Below are 27,078 nucleotides of genomic sequence, written 5' to 3'. Positions count from 1 at the left end.
TGACATCACATCCAGTAAAGTTTTCTTGGTATATTTTATTGTTTTTGTAAAACCAATTGATTAATTCTTTTGCTTAAATGTGATGTATATTATTTCCAGTCCTTACAATAGACAGTAAATGACAGAACCAGCCACAGTTGTATCCACACATACACACTGACTGAATGTCAGTGTTCTTCAACTTGTTTATTAAATGTAACACTTTAACTGCAAACCTTAAAAAACACAACAAAATACAACACAATTGAACCCCACTTGCATCACTTATAAGCAATATGAATTTGAATTGAATGCTCCAATGAATTTCTGCACAAACCAACATGAAACTGACCTCGGTCTGACTCCTTGCTTCATAAATAAATTATGAGTGAAATAAAACAACATTCTCTTAAAAGAAAGAAAAAAAAAAAAAAGAGAATCATTCATGGTTATTCACAGTTACAGGAATTTTATGATATTTTGCATCAGTCATGCAAGGTCACAGTCCTTTTATTGTAGTTTCATTTACATATTTGCAAGAACAATGTTGAAAATAGAGAATCTTGTAAAACTACAGCGATAGTTCGCAGAGCAGCATATTGACTACCCAGTGATCATTACATGATTTCTGTTTTCATTTTAACCTTCATTGGAAATATCAGAAGCTGATGAACATTTCAAGCAAAATCCATCTGGATACTAGCATTCTACTAAATATCATATCATAACCTTACTATTTGTTGTTGAGATAGTATCCTGCTGTTCTCTCAGCAGTCAGGTTTCTTACAACAAATTCAATGAGTATGGTCGTTATCAGAACGGATTTGGTTATTTGTGGCAGGAAGGCAAAGGGATTTCATAAAGGGGTGATTTCATCACACTTGTAGTTAGCTTGTAATTGTAATTTAAGTTTTTAACGATTTTTAAAACAGCCTATTTGCAGCTAAATGGTAAATAGTAAATGGACATCTACTTATTTTATTTAACTGCCTATTTGCAGCTATTTCAGTCCTCTTTGTCCTCTTGGACTCAGAAAAGCAAACAGTCATCAGGCCTCTACTGAAAAAACCCACCCTGGATCCAGAAGTTCTTTCCAACTACAGGCAAATCTCTAATCTTCCATTTCTGTCAAAAGTTCTGGAAAAAATGGTTGCAGCACTGCTTCTTGCTCACCTCAAACACAAAAACGCGTTTGAAAAGATTCAGTCTGGCTTCCGCCCTGGCCATAGCACAGAAACAGTCAGGGTCACAAATGACCTCTTGATGGCAGTGGATAATGGCTCCCCATCCCTACTCATCCTCCTGGACCCAACAGCTGCATTTGATACAGTCGACCACAACATCCTCCTCCACCGTCTGCAACACACTATTGGTCTCTATGAAAATGTCCTTGACTGGTTCAAATCATATCTCACAAATAGAACAGAGCATGTTCCTCTGGGAAATTCAAAATCTCTTACTAATAATGTCGACCCACCCTTTTCACCATCTACATGCTCCCCCTTGGCAATATCATCTGCAGACATAGGATATCCGTTCACTGTTATGCTGATGACACACAGCTCTATCTCAAAACAACCCCCACCTCCTCTGCTCCCCTGCTAACATCCACACTGACCACTTGACTGGAGGAGATAGAGGCATGGATGAAGCTAAATTTCCTCCAGCTGAACAGTTTGAAAACAAAAGCCATTCTTTTTGGCACTGCACACCAGCTCCGCTCCTCCACCATCACCAGCATCACCTTCTCTGGCCAAAACATCTCCCTTTCCACATCTGCCTCTAACTTGGATGTTATAAATGGACCCTCACCTTACTTTTGACACCCACATCAAACACCTCTGTAAGACCTCATTCTTCCACCTCAAGAACATCGCCAAACTCCATCCAAACTCACCCTGGCAGATGCAGAGAAGCTCATCCATGCCTTTGTCTCCTCCAGGCTAGATTACTGTAATGCACTCCGCTTCGGGATCCCTGGCAAGAGCATGCAGAGACTGCAATACATCCAGAACAGCGATGCCAGGATCCTGATGAAGATGTGCAAGCAAGATCATATCACCCCCATCATGACAACTCTTCACTGGCTCCCCATCCCACTCAGAATAGAATACTAAGACTTCCTCCTCACCTACCAGTGCATTCATGGACATGCCCCACTTTACCTACAGGAACTCCTCACCCCTCCTTACGAACCCTCCGTTCTACAACCACAAACACCCTCCAAGTTCCCAGAACCAAGCTTTGTAGCATGGGTGATCGGGCCTTGCTCAGTCTAAGTAGATCTATAAGAATAAATATAACATATTAACCAAGGATGTGACTTAATTTTTTGTGCAATTTAAACTTGTGTTACAAAAGTATGAGGTACTGTAATAGGGTAGTTATAGCTACTTTTTAAAAGTACAATAACATTAAATAATTATGCTGATTCAACAAAACAAAGTGAAATGTATCCATCAGAAATGCAATTTAATTACCTGTTTACCCTCCAGCTGGTGTCAAGTTTGGAAAAGAGAGAAACAAAGACTGTACAAACTGTATATTTAAAAAAGGGGGGAAAAAAGTAAAGAAACTAACAAGCTGGGATGCCAAAAAATAATGTGAAATAACAGGGAAAAAAAACTTAATGTATAAACCTGTACAATCTTTACTTTTACATGGGATCTTTTGTTTTTTTTTTTTCAGTAGAGGATGTTCTACGTTTCTGGTGGTAAGGCACAGGATGTTAATCTTCATGTACAAGAAAACTAATCAGCTACTTCAACTTCGCCTGTGTTTAAACAGTCCTCATCAGATGGAGATGACACCCACTAAAATGTCCTACAGTCATTATGTGATGTAGCTCAGACGGCAAGGCATCCGACTCCCATATGGGTGAATTGAATTTAAACATGGTATAATGTGTTTAATAACCCAAATACACTAGGTCAGCCTAGCCTAGGCAAAATTATTTCTAACTATTTGATTTTGGTGAAAAAAAATTCTTATAATTTTATTATGTTCAACTAAGAATTCATTTTTTAGTGTGGGAAATATCTGGTAGCTTTATAAATTCAGTTGTGTCACCATCAGACAGCTTTCATTTGTAACCCCTGAGCTCTTCAGCTCCTCTTTTTTGTTCTGGTGGAAGCGGCCAACCAGCAATGCTCCAGACTGACCATTGCTAGATGGACCCACCAGTGCACCTCATCCAGTGTATGTTTTAAGGAGAGCCTCTAGTCCAGATATTGTGTTCTATCTTCAGCTATATCACCCTGGTGTCCAGACACGAGAAAGGTCAAGAAAGCTCTTTCTGTGTTTGTTTCACTGTCAGTCTATCAAACAGCACTTGAACATGTCGTGTCTTGTCCTTGCGATTCTGTTCTCTCTTATCTCAGTGTCCCATCCTGCTAATTCGTCCTGTGTTCTCTTCTGTGTCTTTTCTTTCTCTATCTCTCTCTTCAGCCCAGCAACATCTGCATCTCTTATCTCCCATGGCAACCCACAAAGAGGCTCCCACGGGCCACAAGCAGATTAAATAGGCAGCCCCCCTGCATGATGAATGACTGACAAGCTCCATTGGCAGCATGAATTCACAGATATTCATGTTAAGTCATGAACATAATTGGCCACAAATTGACAGAAATGGTGAAAAGCAACAGACTGGGACCGCAATCTCCATATCGCAACATGTTATCTAGAGGATTAATGGAATGTCACAGAATCTAGCTTTATCAGACAGAAATTCAAAGATTACCAAGAGGGGATCAATGGAGACTAAGAAAGATGAAGTTTTTTTCCCCTCCTTCAAATTCTCTTTCAACTTTCTTTCTCTTGTATTTACCATTAGTAAAAACTCAAACATCATTATATCCACTTGCATGGCATTTCTAGTAGAGCACATGCTACCTCTGTTTAGAAAACGACATGCCAATGCTCAGGAAGCTCACTCCCTGGATCAACGGTGTGATGGCAGGATGATGACATAAACTGAAGTCGACAGCTATGACCTTAGTGCTTTAATACACAAAAGTCTTTCCAGTGTTTTTGCACCGTTTCAGCTTGGTCATGGTTATGAAATATTACTGTAAACTGTTTCACACGTGGGAGTAAATCTGCTATAAATAGTACATAAAAAGGTGGAAAGTTTTAGGGGACGACAAATCAATCACAGCAACTACTGTTTCTTTTTTCTTTATAGTTATTTTACCTGCATTGCTGCGCCTGATGTATCATATAAGCTGTACAGTTTATGAATTTAGCTGTGTGGACTTTCCATAAATTTTACACATATTAGCAGCATTATCATAATGTTGTGTTTACAAACCAACACAGTCCAAATAATCATAAACCAAAAGCAAAGCTCTGAGTGTAATTTGCTCAACTCTTTAGAGGTAGATATAAAAAGTAGATTTACCTGTTGAAAGTACATTCAGGTTAATTTACACATTAAGCTGCACACTGTGATCTACAATATTATAATTAAATGTTATAAAAGCATTAGCACACACTTACCAATGCAGCAGCAGCAGCTAACACATCTTGTGCACCTTTTGTCTTAATCCTATCCTCACTCACTTTTAAATGCTTTCTGCCTCAATACATAGAGCTAAAACAGGACAATCAAGTCTGGCGACTAACTGAAATGTTGTTTGTCACATTCAAACACACAGTAGGTAGATTACAGAAGCCAAGCCAGAATAGTTTTGTTTTGCTGTCTCAGCTACTTTGGCCCTGTTCCAGTAAGCCAGTTATGTTGAACCTCTGAGTATGTTTACCTTGAGATGAGGGAAACTCTTGGTTTTCTATTCTAGAAAGTGAGGTAAATCTTACCTCAAGTCTGTTACCATGGTAACTGACTCCATGAAATGAACCTCCTTGCTGGCAGGTTCATCATAATAAAAAAAAAAACTTGAGTTTCTACCTGTCTCCTGCCACCTCAAGCAGCTGTCAGACGTTGGTCATCCGTACCAACATGGTTCCTGAGATTCAGAAGCTAAATTAATACTAGGGGTGGGTTAAAAAAAAAAAACAGTTATTTACAGGCATTGTAATAATTAATCTTGATTAATTGCTTAAAAAATTTGCCTCAAAAAGTAACATTTTCTTTATTTAAATGGATTTTAGTGGACGACTGAATCAAATAATAGACACAAACACTGATATTGTACACTCATGCTCTAGTAATGTCTGGAAAAATGCATTTAATTGCATTTCAATTCAAAATAGTAGAAAAATAAATAGAACAAGTCCTTGCCCAAAATTTAACAGACCTACAGTTAAAGTGTTGTACTTCAACTAGCAGCTCCAGCTGTTCTCTGATTTACAACATGTTATAGTATTTTTAACTTTTAAAAGGTTTTCATCCACACTCCAGTGGTATTGCTCCAATGGATGGCTAAACTCCATGAAAAGGGACCAAATTATACGCGTAACCGACGCAGAAGACGGATGAAATTGTCCGTCTGTCTGCTTCTCAGTCTTCTGCGTCAAGCATAAATAGGCCTTTAGTTGTCCCTCCTTTATGGAGAAGGCCCAATATCTTTCAAGACTGTTGACTCAGCATTTTACAGTCTGCCTCATCATGAGGTACAAAATTACAGAATGATTAAAATTTTACAGAAAGTTTAAAAACTTTGAGGACTTATCTAAAAATTTAATTCTAAATATGTTCATTGCCAAACATTGGAATGCAATAGTAGTGCAGGAATACATTTACATTACAAAGTTATTTGTTAAAGTAAACTGATCCAGTCTATACCTGCTTTATCTACTACTGGAGTTTGGCCCTGCTGACATAAGGTTATGCCCTGGATGAGCCTACAGTCCATCTCAGTACCATTACAAGGAGACAGACAACCATGCATGGTCTCATTCAATTTTTAAATCACAAATTAACACAAATGTCTTTAAACTGTGGCAGGAAACTGTAGCACCTGGAAAAAACACGTTCAGGCTTTGGAAGAACATGCAAACTCCACACAGGAAAGTCGTCCTGCCTTGAGACAACACTTATAAAATGCCTACTCCTGACCAAATGATAGCAAAGTCAAAAATTAAAAAGTCGTTGCCAATATTTTACTGATGGGTCTTAGACTTTTTTCCCCTCTCCTGCTAATCTACAAAGTAGTTACACTATCAACCCCTTCCTACCTTCTTACAGGCATAGCTGAACACATAATATGTGCATTTTCACAATTGTGACACTTAATGCAAAATGTTAGCATGTTCCTATTTGAAAAAGGAAATGTGAGTTTGAACAGTTTTTGGAGCATTGACAATGAAATCAAATATAAAATGTAGGTATGTTACAACAGTAAAAGGGATATAATGATTCATGTTTCTAGATAGCCAGAAGATAAGCTGAATATGCTGAAGTAGCTTCATTGTACAGACTTCAGAGACCTGTACTAAGAAGTAAGATTTTCTCATATTGAGGTAACTTCAGGGTTTTCTGTACTGCATGCTGGTTCATGTTGGACTAGGGTATTTTGCCATGGTAACTTATGCTGAATGGCTAACCTGAGCAGGTTATGTTCTGGATAAGGGATAAACAAGTACAAAAGCACCACCTTCTGACCCATCAGTTCTCTTGGAAAATGGCTGCCCATTCCTAGAACGTCCTGTTGACCTTGGTGTGTGGATTCGTGAGATCAGCGCTCTGAGATAAAGAGTTTTAGGGAGAGATGCAATCTTTTTGATGAAGAAATAAAGCCTTGTCACTTTTCCCTTGTTTTTGACTTTTTTCCAAGTCTGTTTAGCTGCACTAGGGTTGCATCTGAAATAATGAGGTTGATAATAATGGTCACACATGGCAGAACTGCAGAACCATGAAATTTTGGAACACACAACTATTTGTGCCGTCATAGTGAGAAATCAATATTCACACACAAACCACCCTCATGCCGGGGTGCTGAGCCTCTAAAGAACTGAATGGAAAATATAAAGGAAAGGAAGGAACTGAGGAAGCGCTCAGACTGAAACATCTGGGATGTAATAAAGTGAGATTGAGTGATCAGAGTGCTGTCCGTTTCTATTGGCCCATGAATTAATATTGTATAATCTCACAAATGTACTCATTAAAACAGTCGGCAATTTTCTGCCAGCATTCCTTCCTGGCCGTTGCTGTGGCAACAGTGATGCTTTTGGCCTGGATGATGTGTTTGAATTCTTCATATTATTGAAGAATAATGATCTGCTTTTCCATGGTAAAGTAGGCTGCTCTGCAGGGTCTTTCCATGTTTGCAACTGGTCAGATGCTGCAAACACCACCACTTTTATGCGAGCGCACACTGATTGAGAAAAACCTGGGTTAAATTACCAAGTTGATATCCAGCTTCTTCCTTATCAGCATTGCAAATGACTGGGTAAATTAACTTAGGTAACAAAGAGACATCCCAGGTATGTTAATTCTGCTTCGTAGAACAGGCCTCAGGTCTTCTAACTTAAATTCTTTCTAAACAGGAAATGGTGACAGTAATGCACTGTAGTACTGACACCCTTTCTGCTGGAACAGGGATAATACTACACCATTGATAGCACTAGTAAAATTTATTTCATTAGCTTGTCTGAGAAGGAAGGCAAATATTTGTTTTTCAGAAAATGCCTAGATTTAATTTATACATGAAACTTCCACTCTTGTGTGACATTGATGGGGACTCCCTTGCCATTAGACCACTCGAGCTCACAGCAGAATTGCAGGTTGCCATTTGATAATTACCAGAAATCAGCCACACATAAATATTTAAATAAACGTTTGCTGACTTGAAAGTATATTTTTCTCAACTATTTCATATTCCTTCATATATTATGGTCTTTTCTCTGTCAGACCACATTCTCAGCCAATCCGATCTCACTCCTTGTCTCTAAGCTATCTTTTTTTGTGTGTGTTTTCAACAGATTTAGGAATAGTGGCTCGCTTCAAGGTCACTACACCACAAAAAGTGGCTCCCTCCTTGCCAGAGCAATCCTCTATTTCCTGTGTATCACCCTGCTGATTATCTCCTTCTTCAAAATGTATCCTGTCTTTTATCATACTGGAGGAAAACAAATTAAATAAAGTACATTTTCAAGCTGTATAACAAGAGATGTGTAGTGTGGGTAATGAATGTCTGGAAAACATCACATCTAACAATATCTTACAATGAAAAAAAAAAAAGCTTTCTCGATATGTGTAGGATGATATATCATAAAATGAATCAGTGTGACACACTCTTCATCTCTGCTTTTCTTTTTTCTCATTTTTTTTCTTTTGCTACCCTTTGACTTCACAGTTTGATTGACAGTTTGTGATTGGGATACTATCAGTCTGAGCGTGACACCTCAAGCCATGTTCTGCTGATTTGGTCTACTTGCCAAAAATATCCCATTGCATTTCTTTTTTCATGGCACAACACATAGAGCTGTAAATACAAGTGGATGTTAACAGGAATTAAAACAAGCATGACCAATTTAAAACCTTGCACACTGAATTTCATGTGCAAGTCAAGGCAACCAGAGCAAAGATTATGTGTCTGCACAAAAGCAAAGAAGGAAACAAAAGCAGAAAAAGAGTAGCTGTTTGAGTAAGAGGTACGCGGAGAATGTAAACATATAAAAGGAACTGCAGACTGAAAAAAAACATCCTTTTGCTATTTTCACTTCTATGTAAAATGAAAGACAAGATTCAAAGATTTAAAAGATGGCAGTGATGCAGAGAGCCTCAACTTATTGCATGAGCTTCACATCTCAGCCTCTCACTTTCATTGCCTCACGGATAATCCTTGTTTTAATGTCAAGCACACATATAAAGAAGGGATTACCACATTTCACGCCTGGAGGAGCAGGCTTGGTTTACACACTGACGTCAGTATTTACTTTCTTTAAAAGCAAAAAATTAGATAAATTTAGATATAATACAATAATAATATGAGAACCTTCCTAGAATAGAAGATGGACTAAGTTCAGTTTTTATTACCTTTATGTCCTTGAATAGAAAATGATAGAAACCAAAGTAATAATGCAGTCTGAACAACTGCTTTTACATTTCAGAGGACATGTGTGTCATACCTTCATGCTGGGTGGGGCAGTGCGGGGTGGTGAGGGGGGACATTCTCCTAGAGGGACGTTGGAGATGTTCAGCAGCTCCTGCTTCCTGATGAGAAGAAAAAAAAGAAGAAGAAAAAAAAAGAGGAATAAATACATTTTATTTATGCATGTTCATGATCAAGTGTCCATGGGGTCGAACATCCTTATTTCTGCATGCAGTGCAGTTTAATTAGCTGCAACCTCCACTGGTTGAAAATTAGCTCAACGCTGAAGTACAAAAATGCAGTTTCTTAAATATCCACTTGAAGTCAGCTTTAATATCAAGTCAGCCTTCTAAAGCCTCCATGTTGAATTGCCAAACTAAACAGAAAATAGTGTTTTATTATTATTATAAGATTTATTGTCATTGTGCACAATTTCAAACAATAAAATTGTAAACCAATGTGTTTGTTACTGCTATGTAGCCATTACTGATGTCAGAGTAGGCTGAAGACATTGAGACATTTAACAGGTTGCCCAGATTTCGGGAGTACTGTCTTTAAATTGGCATGGTTAAAATCACACACAGTAATGCGAAAATTCCTATGAAGATAATTTTTGCTGTCATGTCCATTTGTTCAAATGCAGAGTTAGCATTAGCATCTGGTGGAATGCATACTTCAGTAACCAACACAATAGTGAAGTCATGAGGAAGGTAGAAGTGTCTGGTAGGCACACTAAATCCGGGGAGCAGTGGCTAACATCAGTTATTGTATCTGTGCACCACCCGGTTTTGGAAGTTCATTTCCCCTATTTTTAACCTATGCGAAATATTGTGTGATTGTGCAACCTGTACAACCCACAAAAGGCAGAAGGGCACATAAAGAATTTATCCCAAATCATGATTTTTGTCAGCCTTAGTCCCATAATTTGGATTCCTAAACATAACAAAGTAGTTTTATTGTCCAAACCTAAACAAAGGATGAATCGAAATAAAATAAAAACAACACTTCAAAACCATCACATGTTTCAAGTTTATAAAAATTCCTTGCACGTCACAAAGCATGCGTTTTGATTTAACTATGTCCTGTATAAATGTCTGTACATACTCCGTAAGAACAGAACTCTGTTCTCTTTCCCAGGCGGTGTGAAAAGAATAACTTTTTATTTCTTTTAGGCCTGGTTTGGGGTTATTCCAGTTTGTTCTTGACACATAATCTGGGCAGAAATTTTTTCTCATGTGTTATTAATCATAAATTTGAAATGGGTGTGGTTAATGTGGAAAATCAGGAAGGACAAAGTTGTAATTTCCTCTTTTGTGCTCATGAGAAACATTCAATAAGATTAAATGTGTAGTTTTGAGCAACAGCTGGCAGAGACAATAAGGAAGTATGAAAATACACCACATCATGTCAGGCATATAAAGCACAGACACCACCCTGCCCAACCCTCTACCCGGGGAGGTGCCACTGGTGAGATTTCTTGAGAAGTGTAAAATGTCCTGGCCAGAACAAACCTTGTTCTGTTTCTCGCCACCTTTAGAAAAGGACCAATTTCTCTGTTGTTGTGACGTATGTACAAGCGTTAATTCTTGAAAAAAGTCTGAATCTGTTGATTCTAAACAAACCAAGTTAAACCTGTTAAGATACCTTTACATAGCGTCTTGTTTAGCTAGCTATGTTGAAGCTAACAGCTTAATAAAAGTTAATAAAACAGCTGCTAATATAAAATTCAACCTATAGAAAAAGTTAGCTGTATTTAAAAGAAAGGCAGCTAATAGTTTGTGTACTAATTCAGCCTGTTCTATTAAAACTTTGTTTTCAACTTGAGACTTTACTCTTTGTATCTGACATCAAGAAAATGCTGAATTTGTTCACAGATTTATGCTTTTTAGTACCCTTTATCTAGTCGCCCCATTAAGTTACTAAACAGTACAAGTTTGTTTGAACATTTAATGTACTTCTAATTGAAGGTTTACAGTGAGGCAGTTGGAAATATGTAGTTAAGTGGCTCTGCTGTTTTTATATACTCACAGGAGTTCCAGGATCTGAAAGGGAGACTTTAAGAGGTCATTAAGGGCTTGAAGATTGTTCTCCTTGTTACACTTCTCTGTATCATAGCCTACTCATGAAGCATGAACGCACATTAATGATCCCAGATGATAAAGGTGGAGCTGTTACTAAGAGACAGCGAGAGGATTAGCTATCCCGATAAAATCCTGTTTGAAGTAACAACCCCAGCTTTGATGCTTTGTAAAGAAGAACCTCTTATACTTAAGATAAGATCAAGAAGGTTTAATAATTAAAAACAAAAAAAGCTAAACCCATTCTAGCCCTGCGTTTTGGAGTGCACTTAAAACCCAAGTTTCTCTCTTCATCTACCAAGACATCTGTGGCTTACACTCCATGTAACCTAGTTGTCAGCCATAACATGCATGCAAGCCTTTTGTTGTAGTTCTACCTTCAGAAATAATGTGAAACTTTTCAATATAGCCTCTGAAAATGCTAAATACAATTTAATGGCCATTTGTGAAAGGACCATGTCATGTATTGATTTGTGGTTATGAGTAGATCTGTTGCTGTATAATTTATGAATCTGTTAGCAGAAGATTGAGCTGAATCCCCACATGAAAACCAAAAATGGAAAAGATATCAGATTTTCAAATGCCCCAAAACAAATCCAGCATTTTGCTGCTGCATTAGACAGGACACATCAAATTTATGTCCCATCTGCTGTTGAGGAGTGACTCGTCTTAAGTGGAAAGCTGTAACTGAACACTTCAGATTCAGTGAATGGAAGGACAAATGTAAGTTTAAATACAGTGCTTAAATGTGAAATTAATGTGCCTCCACTTTCCTTTCATTAGCTGGAGACATAAATGCTGCTTGCTCTTTATTGCCCATGTCAAGTGGCTACAAGTAGTACAAAGCAACAATTGACTCCTACTTCTTTCTTGAAAGTATCTTGAGGATGACAGTTGTTTTCTCAGGTTTTATGAGGCTCACAGACACCCAATCAAAGATAAAGAAACATAGAAAGAGCTCTATTAGCTATTTCAGGACTAGTCCAGTTCAACCTTTTTCATTCCTCAAAGCTGTAAAAGACTCCAAACTGTCCTGTTCCAACAGGCAATGCACCACTGTGCTCTCTGTGTATGTAAGGCTGTGTGCTACCTAACAGTATAGACAAAGCTGGGCAGGGTTTGAATAAATATTATTTAAAAAAAAGACAAATTGAGAGAGTTGACAAGACAGAAAAAAAGGTTTTAGGTGGACATTGCTCATTGTCCCTTCTCTTTGAAGAGAACTTCAGACTACAGGTGACAGCAGTGGTTTTCTACAACTAATCTGTGAAAAGGAAAAGGTTGTTCAGACAGCTGTCCCTGGGGCTGCCCCTGCTGTGCTTCTCCACAGCTGCCTGGTATGTGCACAAGGATGACATGCAGTTTTCTGTTTTATGCACTTTGACACATCTGCACAAAGAGATGCTTTTTGTTTTAGTGGGAATTTTGTGCCAGTGTGAAAGAGCAGGCTAAGGACAGTACTGCTCTCCATTAGCCATACGACTAACACTAAAGCCCCACACATTCACTTTTTTCTTTAAAATTTAACTTTTCCATGACTATTACCATTGTGGAACTGTTTAGGAACATTTATGTATTGCTGTCAACTCAGCACAAGTCTGAAATACATTCACAAAGTGTTGCTTAAAGGTACCTGCTGCATAGTTTTCCCCTTCATGAGATGCACATGAGCATTTTTTACCAGTTGGTGAGCTAAAAGAGAGAAAACTGTGCTCAACAGTGTGCAGCCTCTCCCCTCTCTCTGACAAACACACATACATCAAGCAGTTTTGTCTTTAAGAAACACAGTGTGCTTGTTAGGCCAATATGGATTGCCACAGCAACATGACATACTGATGACATGTCAGACACATCCCCGACTTCATGCGTTATCACAAGCCAGACATACACCCCCTTCTTTTCACCTGCCTCCTTTTACCCCCTCAACAACCTCTTCATTTTGTAAGAGTAAGATTCTCCTCTTCTCATAGGGATCACGTGATCACCCACCCCTTCAAAGGAACTATTGGGGGTCATTTGGATGGGTAGATGAGCCCTGCAACTTGACCAGAAAGGGGGCAACAGCAATACCCGTTACATTGCAACATGGAAGATCAAGGATAATAAGATGCATTTGGATTAAGCTGTACTAAATACTGTATGCTCCACTGTGTGTCACAAGTCTGAAAAAGAATTACATCTGACTCCCTCCTAGGTAGAAAGGGAAGAAGGAAGGGAGAGCATGTACTGGAAAAGTTGGAGGAAGGAAGTACAGAAGAAATTTAGAAAGAACAGGTTATGGAGAAAATGAGTCAAAGGGAAAACCTGAAACAAGAGTTTGCAGTGTGGCAATTCTTAGTAGGTGTTTAGGATGAGAACTGGAATATGAATAGTCAGGATCAGACTGTGATGTCAAAGCATCAAACCAAACAAAGGAAGATTTCATATCTTGTAGCATTTTCTTTAAACTAATTATTACAAAATGATGATCTCTGAATGACTTGCAGAAAGAAAAAAACAGACTTTCTGTCTTTTTTTTTTTATCTATTTCAGTGCGTGACTTAAATTAAAAACATTCTTGATGGATATCTTAAAGGAGAGTCTCCAAAACGTAATAATTCCTCAAAAAAAGCTTGATGTTGTTGAATGACCTGTTGGGGTTTTAAAGAACTGCTGGGTATGTATCTTCCAGGAGCCCAACTAAATTATTGACTGAAGTGGAGCAATTAATCTTGATTGTCAGTTTTGTATCAACAAGGACTCTTTTCTTTTCTAAACATCACTTGTGCATTAACTGTCTAGCCCTGAACCATATTCATTTGCCCTGAACACAAATTAGATTTACTTCACAGCCATTTAAAACCACCAGGACTTAATGAGATAAAGAATCTAATAAAAATCATGCAAAAAAACAACTTTTGGCCAAATAAAAGCCAAAGTACACACATGGACATAAAACAAAACTAAAAGGCTCCTAGACTGTTTGCTTGCTTGTAAAGGCTCTGATAAGATTAAATTTTAATTAAATATCTCATCAGTTCTTGTTTGTTCATGCTTTTGTTTCTGGCTTTGTGGAAATGAGTACCTAAACTGTGACAGAAAATCACAAGTCCCTGTCAAATTCAGTTCTCTCGCCTTAAGCTGGCACAGACAACGTGCAGCAGGAAATTCCCGGCGAGCCAAACTGCAGCGGCTGCCACAGAATGACATTACTTTAATACAAAGTGAATACTGGTTGTGAGGACCGTATTGCAGCTGTCGCTGAACAGGGAGGTCACTTCTGAAAGAAGAATCAATCCTCTGATTCGCTTGTTTCAGATTCATTTTATTTTGCGACTGAAAATAAAGTATGAACTCCAACTATTGCTAAGATTAAGAGGTTTTAAACTTGCAGAGAGAAAAAAAAACATGACAGACGATGCCAAACATTTAAATCACAGTGAAGACTAAATCTATTCAGCATTTTATAGTTGTGTATTGAGGTGGCGCTAATACGCTGATTTAATAGTCATTACATCTACACACTCATCCTGTTTATTTTATGATGATATATGTGTGTTTGTTTGTGAGGAAGCTGGATAGATATGTATTTCTGCTTATGGACTGATCACATGCTTCACATTTGGACAGGAATAAGCTGGAATACATAGTAGGGAAAGAGTGTGAGAAAAAAGAGAAAAAAAGGGAATAAGATCTTCACACATGACTGACCAATCACAGAAAGAGCAGATAAGGTAATAAAAAAAGGAAATCAGAATGATGGAAAGATGATAGAAAATAAAGATGAGCACACAGAGACAGAAGGATTGGGGAGAGAGTGAATTGCTGGTCTCTGTTAAAAGGTGCTTATTGCACAGCCTTATTTTCAGCTGATCTTTATATTTGTTATGAAACTTGATAAGGAGTCAGATCGTCAAGCTGATTGGCCAATTACACAACTAATGGTTTCACTAATGGATTTAAAACATGAGTAATTGGAGACAGACAAAAGGAGAAAGGCGAGGGTCATGCAGATGTGAGGAGAGTAGAGGGCAGGGGACATACAGTAAGAAAATCTGCTGTGAAGGGCAGACTGATAATAAAGATAAACAATCCAGTCCAATATCACATATTAGACTTGACAGTTACAGCTCTGGTAAGCACTCAAAGAGGCTGATGTTACAGGAGGCGGAAATGTAATGCCTGTTGCTTAATATAACCACAGTAAATCCAGTTCGAAGGATAGAAACTCACCTCCTTTAAGGTATAACAAGCATTTAATGAATGTTGCTTTAAATTTACATTTGCAGTCATGAAAGCAGTCAAAAATACATAGTACAGCGCGCTCAATTAATCTATAACACCCTTTAAGCACCTGACTGAATTACAACCACTTTGTCTGCCTCCACTTCCTCTTATGTTCTCTACTTTATATCAGGCTTTTAAACAAGGTCCAATCCACATGTAAAGTAAAAAAAAAAAAAATGACTACAAGTATCTGTCCAACAGAAAAACACAAGCTTTCTAGATATGCAACAATAGCCAAGAAAGGTCAAGGGAGCAATAATTAGAAGGCCACTGCAGACCAAAGTCACCAGCTGTTTCCTGTGAGAACATCAGGCCTTTTCTCTTACTGTGATATGAATAGAGGTGACAGCGGGCAGGAGATTAGATGGTCCAACCAACCTGAAACACTCATTATCAGTGAAAGGGAAAGACAGACAGTTAGGCAGGGGCTGATGAAGAGCTGCATGCCTCTGGTGAAGAGGTTTACAAATTTGGTAAAGAAAATACAGGTTGGTCATCTGCACAGCTGGCGTCAGAGTGTGGAGGATTTAAATAGCCTTTTCATTGAGCTGTTGTGCTGATAAAGCAGAGTAAATGGAGTTTCTGTTTGTGTGTTTTTGTGTGTGTGTTCAGTACAAGGGTTTTAAGCTGCAGGTAGAGATACACAGGAACCAATCAACACACCTCTGAATAAACACAGTCATTATCACCCTCAGTTGTTCATATAATGTTCTGAAACCCATGTCAACAAGCAGAGAACTAAGCTAAAAGCTTTTGAGCCCTGGCGGACAAAAATACATAAACAATATTTATTAATTAATGTGCAAAATAGCCTCTATTCATTTTAAATGTATGGTACATATGGTATATGTATATATCTATAACCCATATATATATATATATATATATATATATATATATATATATATTTATATATATATGAAAGTTCAGATATTTCTAAATTATTTCCTGCAAAATGTGGTCCACAATATGCACAAGTAAAAGAACAGATCACAGAGTAGAGGACTAAAAAAGGAAGTGGGACCCTGAAGTTACAACAACTCCGCAGAAAAGACGATAAAATAATTCCAATCTGATCTTTGAGAACATGCAGCGCCCTGCCCTTCGGTGTATACCACCCACACAACGAAATACAGAGCCTTTATGGAGCCAAGTTGCTAGCAATGCTAGATCTTCTTCACAGTTTCTGTTTTCATCTCCTCTTCCCTTTTAATCATTCCTGTAATTATGCCAAGCACTAAACTGACTAGACATGGTTGAAAGTCTCATCGTCTGAAGCACTCACAGGCCCACACATGAAAACTATAAATATTTCATTTCACGAGCTGTGTGGAAAACCAGATTACTTGTACTGGATGAAATCCCAAAGGTTGACCCCTTACCTTTAACTCTTGTGTTTATCCAAAATTGTTGACTTAACTGGCTTTTATGATGAACAGGCTAAATAAGAAGCCTCTCTGACACATGAACACACACTGTCTTGATATCAGATTTAGGAGGAAAATACTCTACATCCTAGTGAAAGGCTACATTCTGCAGCTTTTGTCTTACCTTTGAAATGTCAATGTTGTTCGCTGTCTTGTAGCACAAATGATGCCAAGAAACCGTTGACAGACACATACAAGTATTTACCACCTAACAGTAAGGAGACATGGATGAAGGCCACCAGCTAAATCACCTTTGGAATTTTACCTCGGATTTTGCTTCATGCAGGCAATTTGACTTTGACTGCCGTAGATAGGTGGCTATAATTAGTGGATGCATTAACATACAGCCTCCTCATGTAGTAAACACCTGAAGGTCAGCTCAATTTAAATGACAAAATGTAACGTCCTCCTCGCTGACAGAAATGTCAGTCCATCTGAGTTCAAAAGATAAAAAGGTGTCCATACTCTTTTCAGTTATTTTCTGGTTTCACTGTGTTCTGGGTGTTCTGAAATTCCCAAGAAATATGCCTCAATGACTATTTCATTTCTTGGTCATTTGCAAATATGATTAATAACATTTGTTATTTAGTTTAAGAAAGTTTGATTTAAGAGCATTGACATATGAAGTTAGTCTGCTTAGAAGGATATGAAAGCTAGTGAGTGCATTTTACATTTGTCTTTGTTAATCATTTAAATTTGCCCGAGTGGTTGACCACTTTTTCTGCTGCATGAGAAACATAGAAAACATATTTATATTTGTGTTACACAGACTTAAAATGAGATATAAGTTATAAGTTAACACAGTTTACTCCACTTCACCCTATCAACGAGCTAACTCTAGCACACAAACAACAAACTGAGCTCCGACTTCCACTCACCACACTTTATACGTAAAAAATGCCAGACTTCTATTCTAAAACATTTACATTTCCATCATCTGCAGATCAGCCATGGAAAACTGGTAGTGATCACTCTTTTATCCAGCCTATACTGGCTCCATGAACTCTAGGCTTTGTTCGCTGTTTATTTCTTTGTGTTTTGTTTAGGTTTATAGAGGCTAACGTTATGAAGTGTTAACAAAAAAATGGCCTAACTGAACCAGTTACAAGTTTGTTCTTATAAAGGCATGTTCTGGCATAGTGTCACATCCAATGACAAATCTCAAATCAGAATTTTAAGCTTTTGACCAGAAAAAAAAAGAAACAAATGCCAATAAGTCAGAAATCCTAGTCAGGATACAAAACATTAAACAAAGATCATTGCTAGCTCGAATTTGTCTTAAGTGAGCTATAGAATTTCTAATGATTGTTGTTTAAAGCAAGATTAAAGCAAGAGCAAAAGGTTTTCACTTTCAGCTTCAAGGTATAGCAAATACAGTGTGATTTAAAGCTTGAGGTGGGTGGAGATAAAATTGGTGAGGCTAAATAATTCTTCTCTGATTACACTTACAGTACTGTGTTTTCCAATCTTAACCCAATGTACACTACCAGTCATAGTGGTGCATTGCAGTGTAAATAATCATAGCTGCCTATCATCATCAATTTCTTGTCTTATCAGTGGAAATGCCATAAATCCGGCCTAATCCTATTCGTATTTCTGGCCTCCCCTGCCTCTTTATCATTGCTCAAACTCACTCGGTCTCACTGACTTTAGTCAAAAGGAAAAAAAATAGAGTCAAGCATCTGTCAGATGACAATGAATATCTCTCTTCTCAACTAGCTTCACCACACCAGGCTACTTGATAACTACACCGCAGCAGAAAGGCTGTGAAGAAAAAAAGATGTATGAAGACAGACAGCAAGAGGAACAGAAACAATGGTCGACAGACAGACTGGTGGAAGAGAGAATGCTACAGAGAGGTGTGGGGAGAAAGAATAAATGAATCTCTGCCAACTAAAAATAGCACCCTCAATCCCTTGTGCAGAGCTGGGTAAATAGGCCTGTCTTGGGTGGGTCTCTGGGCACTTGTTAGAGACAATAGCATCTCATCCATTAGACTCCAAGACAAGGCTGTGTATCATCCATGCACACATTTCTAACAAATAGTATGTATAATGACATATTTGCACTTTCTAAAATTGTAATTATAGGGAGGAGAGAATGCTCAAGAGAAACAAGAAGAAATTCAAAAAGATTGAGTAACTAGACAGGAAAAATTAGGGGGAGAAAGAGGAATGGAAAAACATGAGTGAGTGAATAAAAGCGGTTGTGTTAAAAGGCAGGAGGAGTAGGGTTTGGCCATAAGTGGAGGGAGGAGTGAACAGTCAAAGGAAAAACTGTGTAAAGTGGACAAGAAAAGCAAATACAAGAAGGTTTTTTTTAAAGTATCAACCACAGCTCATCTGTCTAATAAAGTTTTTTGCTTATATATTGCATTGCTTGCCATTGGCTAATGTGAAAAAAAAACATTATCAAAGGTTTATTTGCATAAGTTTTACACTTTTATACTAAAAAAAATAAAAAGCTTTTTAGGAGTAAAATATACTTTTTTCTTCAACAGCTCACTAATAATCAATAACCATTTCTAAAGCTACAACTCAAACACTAAAAAAGTTAGTAAGGAAATTGTGGCTATAGTCTGCCCTTTACTATGCTGTAAAATTGTTAGCATGTCAAGCTAACTAGCTTACTTATTTTTTACCTGACCAGTTCTTCTGTACATACAAATGTCTTCTTATTAAACTTGACCTTGCATAGCTGCTAATGCTAATGCATCACTGTCAAGCTTTGTTTTTCTTTATGTTTATCAAACTATGCAAAGCACTTTTAGAACAAATTCTAGTTTCTCTTTTGTTCAAAAATCAAGTTCTTGCTCTATAGCACTTTAAGTCACTGGAGTTGCTAACCTGCAAGTTTAAAGGGTGTAAACAGGTTCTAAGGGTGGCAAAGCTTAGTAAACTAAGTACCTGAAAAGTCTAGCGAAAGAAAAGTAGATTTGCTTCACACTATGACATGGCTGTGTCTGTCTGGACAGCTAACCCCCAGGCTGCAGTGGCTGAGTACATGCCAGAGAAAGCCAGGCTTGTTATCCCTAATGGTTTTTAGCTGTGACCAGCAGTAAGTGTAATTATTTCTGTCAGTTGTTCAATCCCAAATATTTCAACAGCCACAAGACCCCTCCCAGATATAGTTACACCAACTTCATGAGCCAAAGTAAATGTGTTTCAGTGCGTCATGGTCCTTGTCTGTTGAAAACAACTTTTCAAAAGCATGCCAAACTCTTCTATCGAAGATGAAGCTCAGTTTGTGTCCCACGTTTCTGCTATCTGGCACCTCAAACAACCCCTATAGTATTTCATGAAATGTGTATGAGACACAGATATAACTTTTGATTATAGTTTACTCACTGTTTGAAACATTAATACAAACATAGTTTATATGTCAGCCAGCAGTAAACTGAGGTGAGACATCTGCACTCCTTGAGAACCTTTATTGATTTTTTTTAAGTTAAAAAAGCATTTTGTCTAAAACAGAGTCCAAATATTGTTGTTTCACAAGCTTCATTTCCTCACCCTTAATAAGCAAGCATATCAACAGGGAAAAACTTTCTGAAATCAATACTCATGTCCTTCGCTTTCTTAGATTTAGCAGGGTGAAGGACTTTCCACAGCCTGACACTATGTCCTCCACCACAGCACAGGAATCTGTTCTGTCTGTGTGGGTTGATAACTTAGCAAATAAAGCACACAGTCAATTACATGTCTGCTTTATTAAAGAAGTATATATTTTATTCAGGGCTAGGCTGTATATTATATTAAGATATTTCAACCTGAAGATGAATATTTTCTATATTAAAGTAAAAGTTTGACTTTTCAGAAACTACAGTAGTATTATTTGCTACTTACTCTTATTGAGAATTAAGTGAGAATATTGATATAATTGTCATGTTTGTTTAAGAATGTCCTCCTCCCAAATACAACACCTTGGAGTGTTTGTAGACTGGAACACTGTATATTTACCTTTGGAGAATGAGATATTACTAGCTGTTTGAGAGCTACTGCATATGAATTGTCAAGAGGAAGGCATGTTGTAGCCCTGACTATGATCATCTATTAACCCTAATCAAGAGCTTTTGATTTACAACCTTGACTGAGTGAAGTTATTATCTAAATCAAACCTGAGCACACTAATGATCAAAAGTACTGCACATTACTATTCACCCTTTTTTAACCTCATTTTGGTGATTTAAGACTTCTTACACAGAACACTAGAGAATGATGTCTCTTATTTCATTATACTTTCTTCCACCCACCTGTAGGTCACTGTTAGGGTACGAGGAAATGACCTATTTGGCTGTTTCTAATGGAGGAATTGTAGAAGCCAGCAGCAGAAGGTGGCTAGCAAATTATTTCCACACCCCTTGGTTTTATTTTTGTGTTTAAAACTTGTAATTTAAATGGATATTTTAGAAGAATTTTAAAGGGAAGAAAAACAAAAACAAACAAAAAAAATAATGGATGTGGTTCACCAATATCTTCATGAATCTTCTTAAATTTGTTCTGAAGTCATACTAAAAAGTTTTGTTTTTTACAAAAACCCAGATTCATTAACATGTTCAAAAAAACTGTTTGATTTTTCCTCTTAGACTGGTGAATAACATTTCCTCTGTGAGTGAAAAAGATGTGACAGCTGGCCCTACTTTCCAGTGGTAAAAGCCTGAAAATGAACTTTGACAGCAAGCCTACAGTCTGGCCCCATGAGCGTGTCAGGATGCACATCCTGATGTTGCAGTGACTAAGGGAGTGGTACACTGTAGACACCTGCTGTGTCCAAACACATCCAGCTTCGTTTTAAGATGTGATGCGCTGATGAAGCATGGACTGGTTCATCTGATGAAATAAAACCTCTTGAAGGTTGGTCAGCGGTGTTATCAACTAGCAGGTCAGGGCATCTCCTAGTAAAACTAATCATCAGTTTTAATAAAAAGACACTGTTATGGTAAATTTTAATTGTTAAAAACCATATTCAGCAGGTGGTTCTGGGAGTCGCAGGTGACTTGGTCATTTATGGAGGGATGTTTCTTGAGAGAAACTGAGTAATTCTGAGTGATTTTTTTTCAGCTAAGAAAAAATTCAGGATAAAAGATTTTCATGGGTGCCACAATCTATGTAAAAGTTCTTAAGTAGGACTCACTGACAAATTTGTCCATAAGAATGGTAAGTGAATGAGCCCTAATGATCGCAGCACCTCTTCTAAAAAGCCACAGAGAGTCTGCCACAATAATAATAAGAGGCATCACCAAGCAAATGACACCAAGGAGTTCTCCAAACAGATCAAGAGCAAACTTGTAGAGAAGTTAAATCAGGGCCAGGCCTTAAAAAATATCTGAAACTTCAAAATCCCATAGAGCACCATTAGATTCAATCATCACAAAACAGAAAGAAGATGGCACAATAACAAATCAGGTAAGAAAGGGCTGCTTGAGACATTGTATTGCACAAATATAAGAAAAAAAGTGCCACAGGGGCTGAATACTTTCGAAAGGCATTGTATTGTCTTTTCTTGTTTGCCCTCATCACGAACTGAATCCTCATTAGGATTAACTACTGGCATACTGATTTGATGGTGCTGATGCTTTTTCTGGTGGTGACCTCTGAACTGTGATGTGCTTAGCAGATTCAAAAGTTACTGGCCCATTTAAAATGGCCTGCTAAGGTTGGACAGAGCTGCCGCAGAAAACCTAATGAGCTGAATGTTTTTTGATAAAGAAAACATATTTTGTGTTCTTGTCATGCCTGTTCCTCCTCCACCAGTACGCTCATCTTCACCAGCCTACTGATCACTGGTCCTACGACTACATCACCCAGGATTCCTCTGTTCTCATCACATCAGACTTCACCTGTCTCTTCTCCTCATCAGCCTAATGAGTCACACTTAAGCCTCTAGTACTCCTCAGATCTTTGTAGGTCTTGTTGCTACTACTCTGGAGAAGCCGGATTAAAACCGTTTTGCACATTTACGCCTGCATCTGTGTCTGCCTTTCTGCCGATCCAGCCATACAGTTCTTTATTATTATTTAGATATTACATTTATGTTAATAATTGAAAATAAAAACTAAAGAGTGGGTCCAGCCACAATAGGCCCACCCAAGATGCTGCAGATGGCTTCGATGGCCCGACCCATATTCATCCCCGGGTTGTGGAAATTGACATTAAAGGGATACTTTTGTGTCCAAAACGGAGGCAAAATGTTCTTGAACAAGCTGCGGTTTGTAAGAAGTTGAATATGTTGATTTATGATTTCAGTAACTGAACATATTTTTCTCAATAGAAATTTAAACGCATGCAATTCTGACACTATACTAGACATGTATTGTCCCTCCAGCTATTTTGCAAAATGCTATATTTTCAATTATATTTAAAAGCTTTTTATCATAGAGAGGACAATGTTGTGTGTAAATAAGAAACCGAATGCTGTGATTACAAATTAAGGAAAGAAGATACTCATTTTCAGTCATGCACAAATACATACACAAAGGAATCACACCAGAAAAAATAACATGCATAGCTACCATAACCACACATGTGCTTCTATAAGACCCAGATTTAGAAAAATAGAAAAGAAAACTCATGTAGCAACACACACCATGGGGTATACACAAAGGCAGACTAAAGATGTCTGCAGCTGGAGATAAATTAACTGTTTAACGACATTAATGCAGAGAGGGTAGTATGAACTTCTGAATAAAAATAACAAACTTAATGATGTTCAACTTAATGTAGAGCAAATTTACAGTCTTTATCAGGCAAAAAGTCTAGTAGCAAAACAACTCAAAAAATCCCTCTTTTCAAGCATTGTATGCAACTTCACCTGAAAGACTGCTCTGATAACAGTCAGTAGTGGAAAGAAACATGATGTCTGAAAGGATGCATTCAAGCATTTAATAACCAGCACTTTGAAAAAAGACTCCTCGGAATTATTCCTGATTGTGTCTGGATCATCTCATGACCCAGCCACAGTAATCCCATTGACAGCAGTAGAACGTTGTAATGGCAGTACTCTGGACAATTGAGCCAAACATGACTGTTCACTAGCTGTTTCAAGAGGCAAGAAAACATAGATTCAAAATCATGCTGAATTTGTTTGTGTGTGTGTGTTTTTGTGGATTTTGAGGAACAATGCAGCATTGTTGCATACATAGCCAACCACAGCCTACAGGCATGCCTGCATTAATCCATGTGAAGTTGGCCCTTCACTGACTTTGCTGTCTTCACAATCACTGTGTATGTGCCCTGTTGCTTTCAAGTTCATCTTGCCTAGAGCTTAAAAAGAAACTAGCCTCTTATTCTAATCTTAAAAAAAAAAAAAACCTGACCGTAGTTCAAAGACACGCTGACATTGGATTGTAAAATGTAAAAGGTCTTCATACTCCAGCAAAAATTAATAGAATTGCCATGTAAACCTGCAGCTTTCATCAACCCTAACATGTCTGGGTCAGTCCCCTGATTTGCATGGATGATGATCCACTTTTGCCTGCAGGAGTTCATTTTACACCATCTAAACCAAATTACACACACACAGAAGTCTATTTTGGTTGCAGCTATTAAAACAAAGTGGCAAAGTGCATTGAGAGCTGCAATGTTCAAAGCACACACACACACACACACACACACACACACACACACACACACACACACACACACACACACACACACACACACACACACACACACACACACACACACACACGAAGACTTAACTCAGACACTGTATGTCCTGCACCATGACAACACTGAATACTCAGCCAGCAGCCGCCTCCTTAGGATCCAGTTTTGCTGTACATGCATAGCTGCTAATGTTAGCTCTGACAAACAGGTCTACAGATGAGGATGAAGAGGAGGAGGAGGGTGAGGGGAGGTGTTGGCAGTTTAGATCAAGCCAGCCTCATGCACTGTTTGTTACCAGGTGGGATATTCTCAGGGGTTTCATTGGCTGCGCAGTCTACAGTAGTATTAAAGGTAAGACGATCTGGCTACAACACATCAGGAAAGTCCCTTTGCATTGACGCTTGGAGTGGCAGTTTCTGTGGAAGCATAACATCAATGTACCAAGTATCAAGTATCAAAAGTCATCATGTAGGTTTGGTTTTCTTTTCATCAGAAAAATGTGATCAGCAAGCATTCACATATACAGACCTTAACAGTTAAATGTTAGGATATTCTCTCTGTACTACATTTTGCTACTAAACTCAGCCTGCAAATGTGCGCTCATGCTGTCCTTGTGCTAAATGGATAAGCAGTAACTTTAGCACCACAGGCATCAACAAGTGCCCACTAATGCTTGTATAGCTTAAACTCTTAAAGCCTGGACATAGAGACTCAAAGAAAGAAGTAAGATTGAAAAACATATTTTTTTTTCCGGCATGTTCCACTTTCTCTGCACTGCAGCTTTATTTCTTTCATTCTCTCAATCTCTCTCGTCGGCTCTTGAAAAGCACTCAGGACTCACCTCTATTCACTGCAAGTCCTCAATGCGTTTCTCTCTGTTCCCTGTGTGTCATTTCTACTGACCCAGATACACACAAGTGTGGTCAAAGAGAGTGTGGACACACTCACTCAAAACACACTCACACAAGCTCCCTCTAATGAAACTGACCTAAAATAAAGCTGCAGATGCAAAGTCACTGAACCATTAAAAACTCAAAGTGCTCCTGGTTTCTTGAATAACAAAGATGTTACAAGCTAGTAAAGTTTTCTTCACAATCCAGGCTCCACACTGCACTGCAGAGTGTCTGCTTGTCTCTCATCAACACATTGGCACAAACTTTACCCACCCTTCGCTCTCCTCTCTCTCTCTCTCCCTCTCCTTCTCCTTTTCCTTGGCTTTGCGAGACTTGTGCAGGAGTCCGATCAGGATGACAGCAGCCCGGATGCCAGCTTTTTTGTTGTGGTACCGTCCTCTGGTCTGAGGCATGCTGGATGCTTCTGCTGGTGCCAAGAGGGGTTCAGGCGACAGTCGGTCTAAGGTCAAGCTGGCTCCAGGGTTCCTGGGCTGCAGGACCTGCTTGGCTTTGCGGGATTCCAGCGTGAGTGATGGATATCACTGTTTAGATTTGAAGACAACAGACAGTTCTCTGCCAAAATATACAGCTTTTTCAATTCAGACCTCCTAGTGGAAGTCAGCAACAATCCAAAAGTTACAGACTCAGATTGTCGGATCTAATTAAATCTCAGTTGCCTCTACCTGCAGGACCAGTATGCGTTATTTGTAGTCCAAAAAAGGTCCAGTGAGCCACTGCTGGACTCCGGCTCAAGGTGAACTCCTATCTGCATTCCCTGCTCCTGCGGTGAATATGCACAGCACAGCTCCCAAGCACATCATGGTCCTTGATGAGAGGATGAAGAGCTGCAGCCTCGCGGACACTCTCACTGTAGCACTGCATCTCTGTGTCTGCCTACCTCTACCTTCTCACCTCTCCCTCCTCCTAACATGCTGTGCTTCTTCTCCCTCTGTGTCTGCTGCCGCTCTGCTCCCTCCTTCCTGACATCTGAGCCCCTCCTTCCTTCATCTAATAGGCTGGAGAGAATAAGGTACCTCCTCCTGCTCCTCCTATTTAGAATGGTTCCTCCCAGCTCTGCCTGTCCTTGTTTCTACTTTTGTTAATAATTACACATTAATCTTTCTGACCTTGTTCAATCTATGATATTCATGATATCAGTCCTGGACACAAGCCTACTATCCCCCACCCTTAATTACACACATGTACACACTGTTACACACATCCCATGGTGTGAAATCTTAATTCAAACAAGCTTATCAGCCTGCTGTGATGTTGCCAAGGAAATCAGAAATGTAATTTAGCCTCAAACAAAATTAAAGGAAAAATATTTTAATTTTACACACACACACAAATATCACATTGTTTTTGTTGCTATGTGACTCCTATTATTCTATTGGCTACATCTGTTCTCCAGTTTATCTCTATTTTTACTCATTCCATTAATAAGCTGTCTGCTTGCCTTGTATTCCTCTACTAAATATCCACGGTTATGCTAGTGTTACTCTCCAACTCCAGCCTGAAACCATTTCCTTTTCTTGTTGTTTCACTTCAGCAAACAGAGAGAAAACATCATCCTCTCAGAATATAATGATCTTAAGTGTTCTCTCGTCATCTGTGGCCACCTGTTGTTCTTTGTTGAGCCAACTAACCCACCGGTTGTGGGTGAGTGAGTGAATTCATAGCTGCAACCTTCTGGGCTCAGTGGAGGCTCATTGGCTGCGGTCCCTGTATGGCCCGGTCGTGGGGGGCGGACTCTCCTGGCCTGTCTTGCCCTGGGAGACCTTCCGTGGAGAGGGGTGCCTAATGCCACTAGAGGCTCAACATCCAGAGCGAAG

The 27,078-nt window shown here is 38.6% G+C and overlaps 1 protein-coding gene across 6 annotated transcripts in view; it reads right to left on the bottom strand.

The window, feature by feature from the left end:
• Window positions 1-27,078, bottom strand: part of rap1gap2a (RAP1 GTPase activating protein 2a) — a 105,631-nt gene that overhangs the window by 20,759 nt on the left and 57,794 nt on the right. For 2 of the 6 annotated variants that reach the window (XM_041993924.1, XM_041993926.1), the window contains exons 1-2: window positions 25,517-26,167; window positions 9,010-9,094 (exon numbers count right to left, since the gene is read on the bottom strand). In XM_041993924.1, coding sequence (XP_041849858.1) covers window positions 9,010-9,094; window positions 25,517-25,656 — 225 coding nt within the window. In that variant the 5' untranslated portion in view covers window positions 25,657-26,167. Of the gene's footprint in view, window positions 1-4,476; window positions 4,616-5,331; window positions 5,378-9,009; window positions 9,095-25,516; window positions 26,168-27,078 lie in introns of those variants that run through there. The other 4 variants (XM_041993928.1, XM_041993927.1, XM_041993929.1 and 1 more) reach the window with 3 other exon arrangements.

This window comes from Melanotaenia boesemani, chromosome 9 (genome assembly GCF_017639745.1).
Source record: "Melanotaenia boesemani isolate fMelBoe1 chromosome 9, fMelBoe1.pri, whole genome shotgun sequence".
NCBI classification, from domain to species: Eukaryota; Metazoa; Chordata; class Actinopteri; order Atheriniformes; family Melanotaeniidae; genus Melanotaenia; species Melanotaenia boesemani.
The sequence above is the reverse complement of the archived record's forward strand: the minus strand, read 5'-3'. Positions and strand labels throughout refer to the sequence as shown.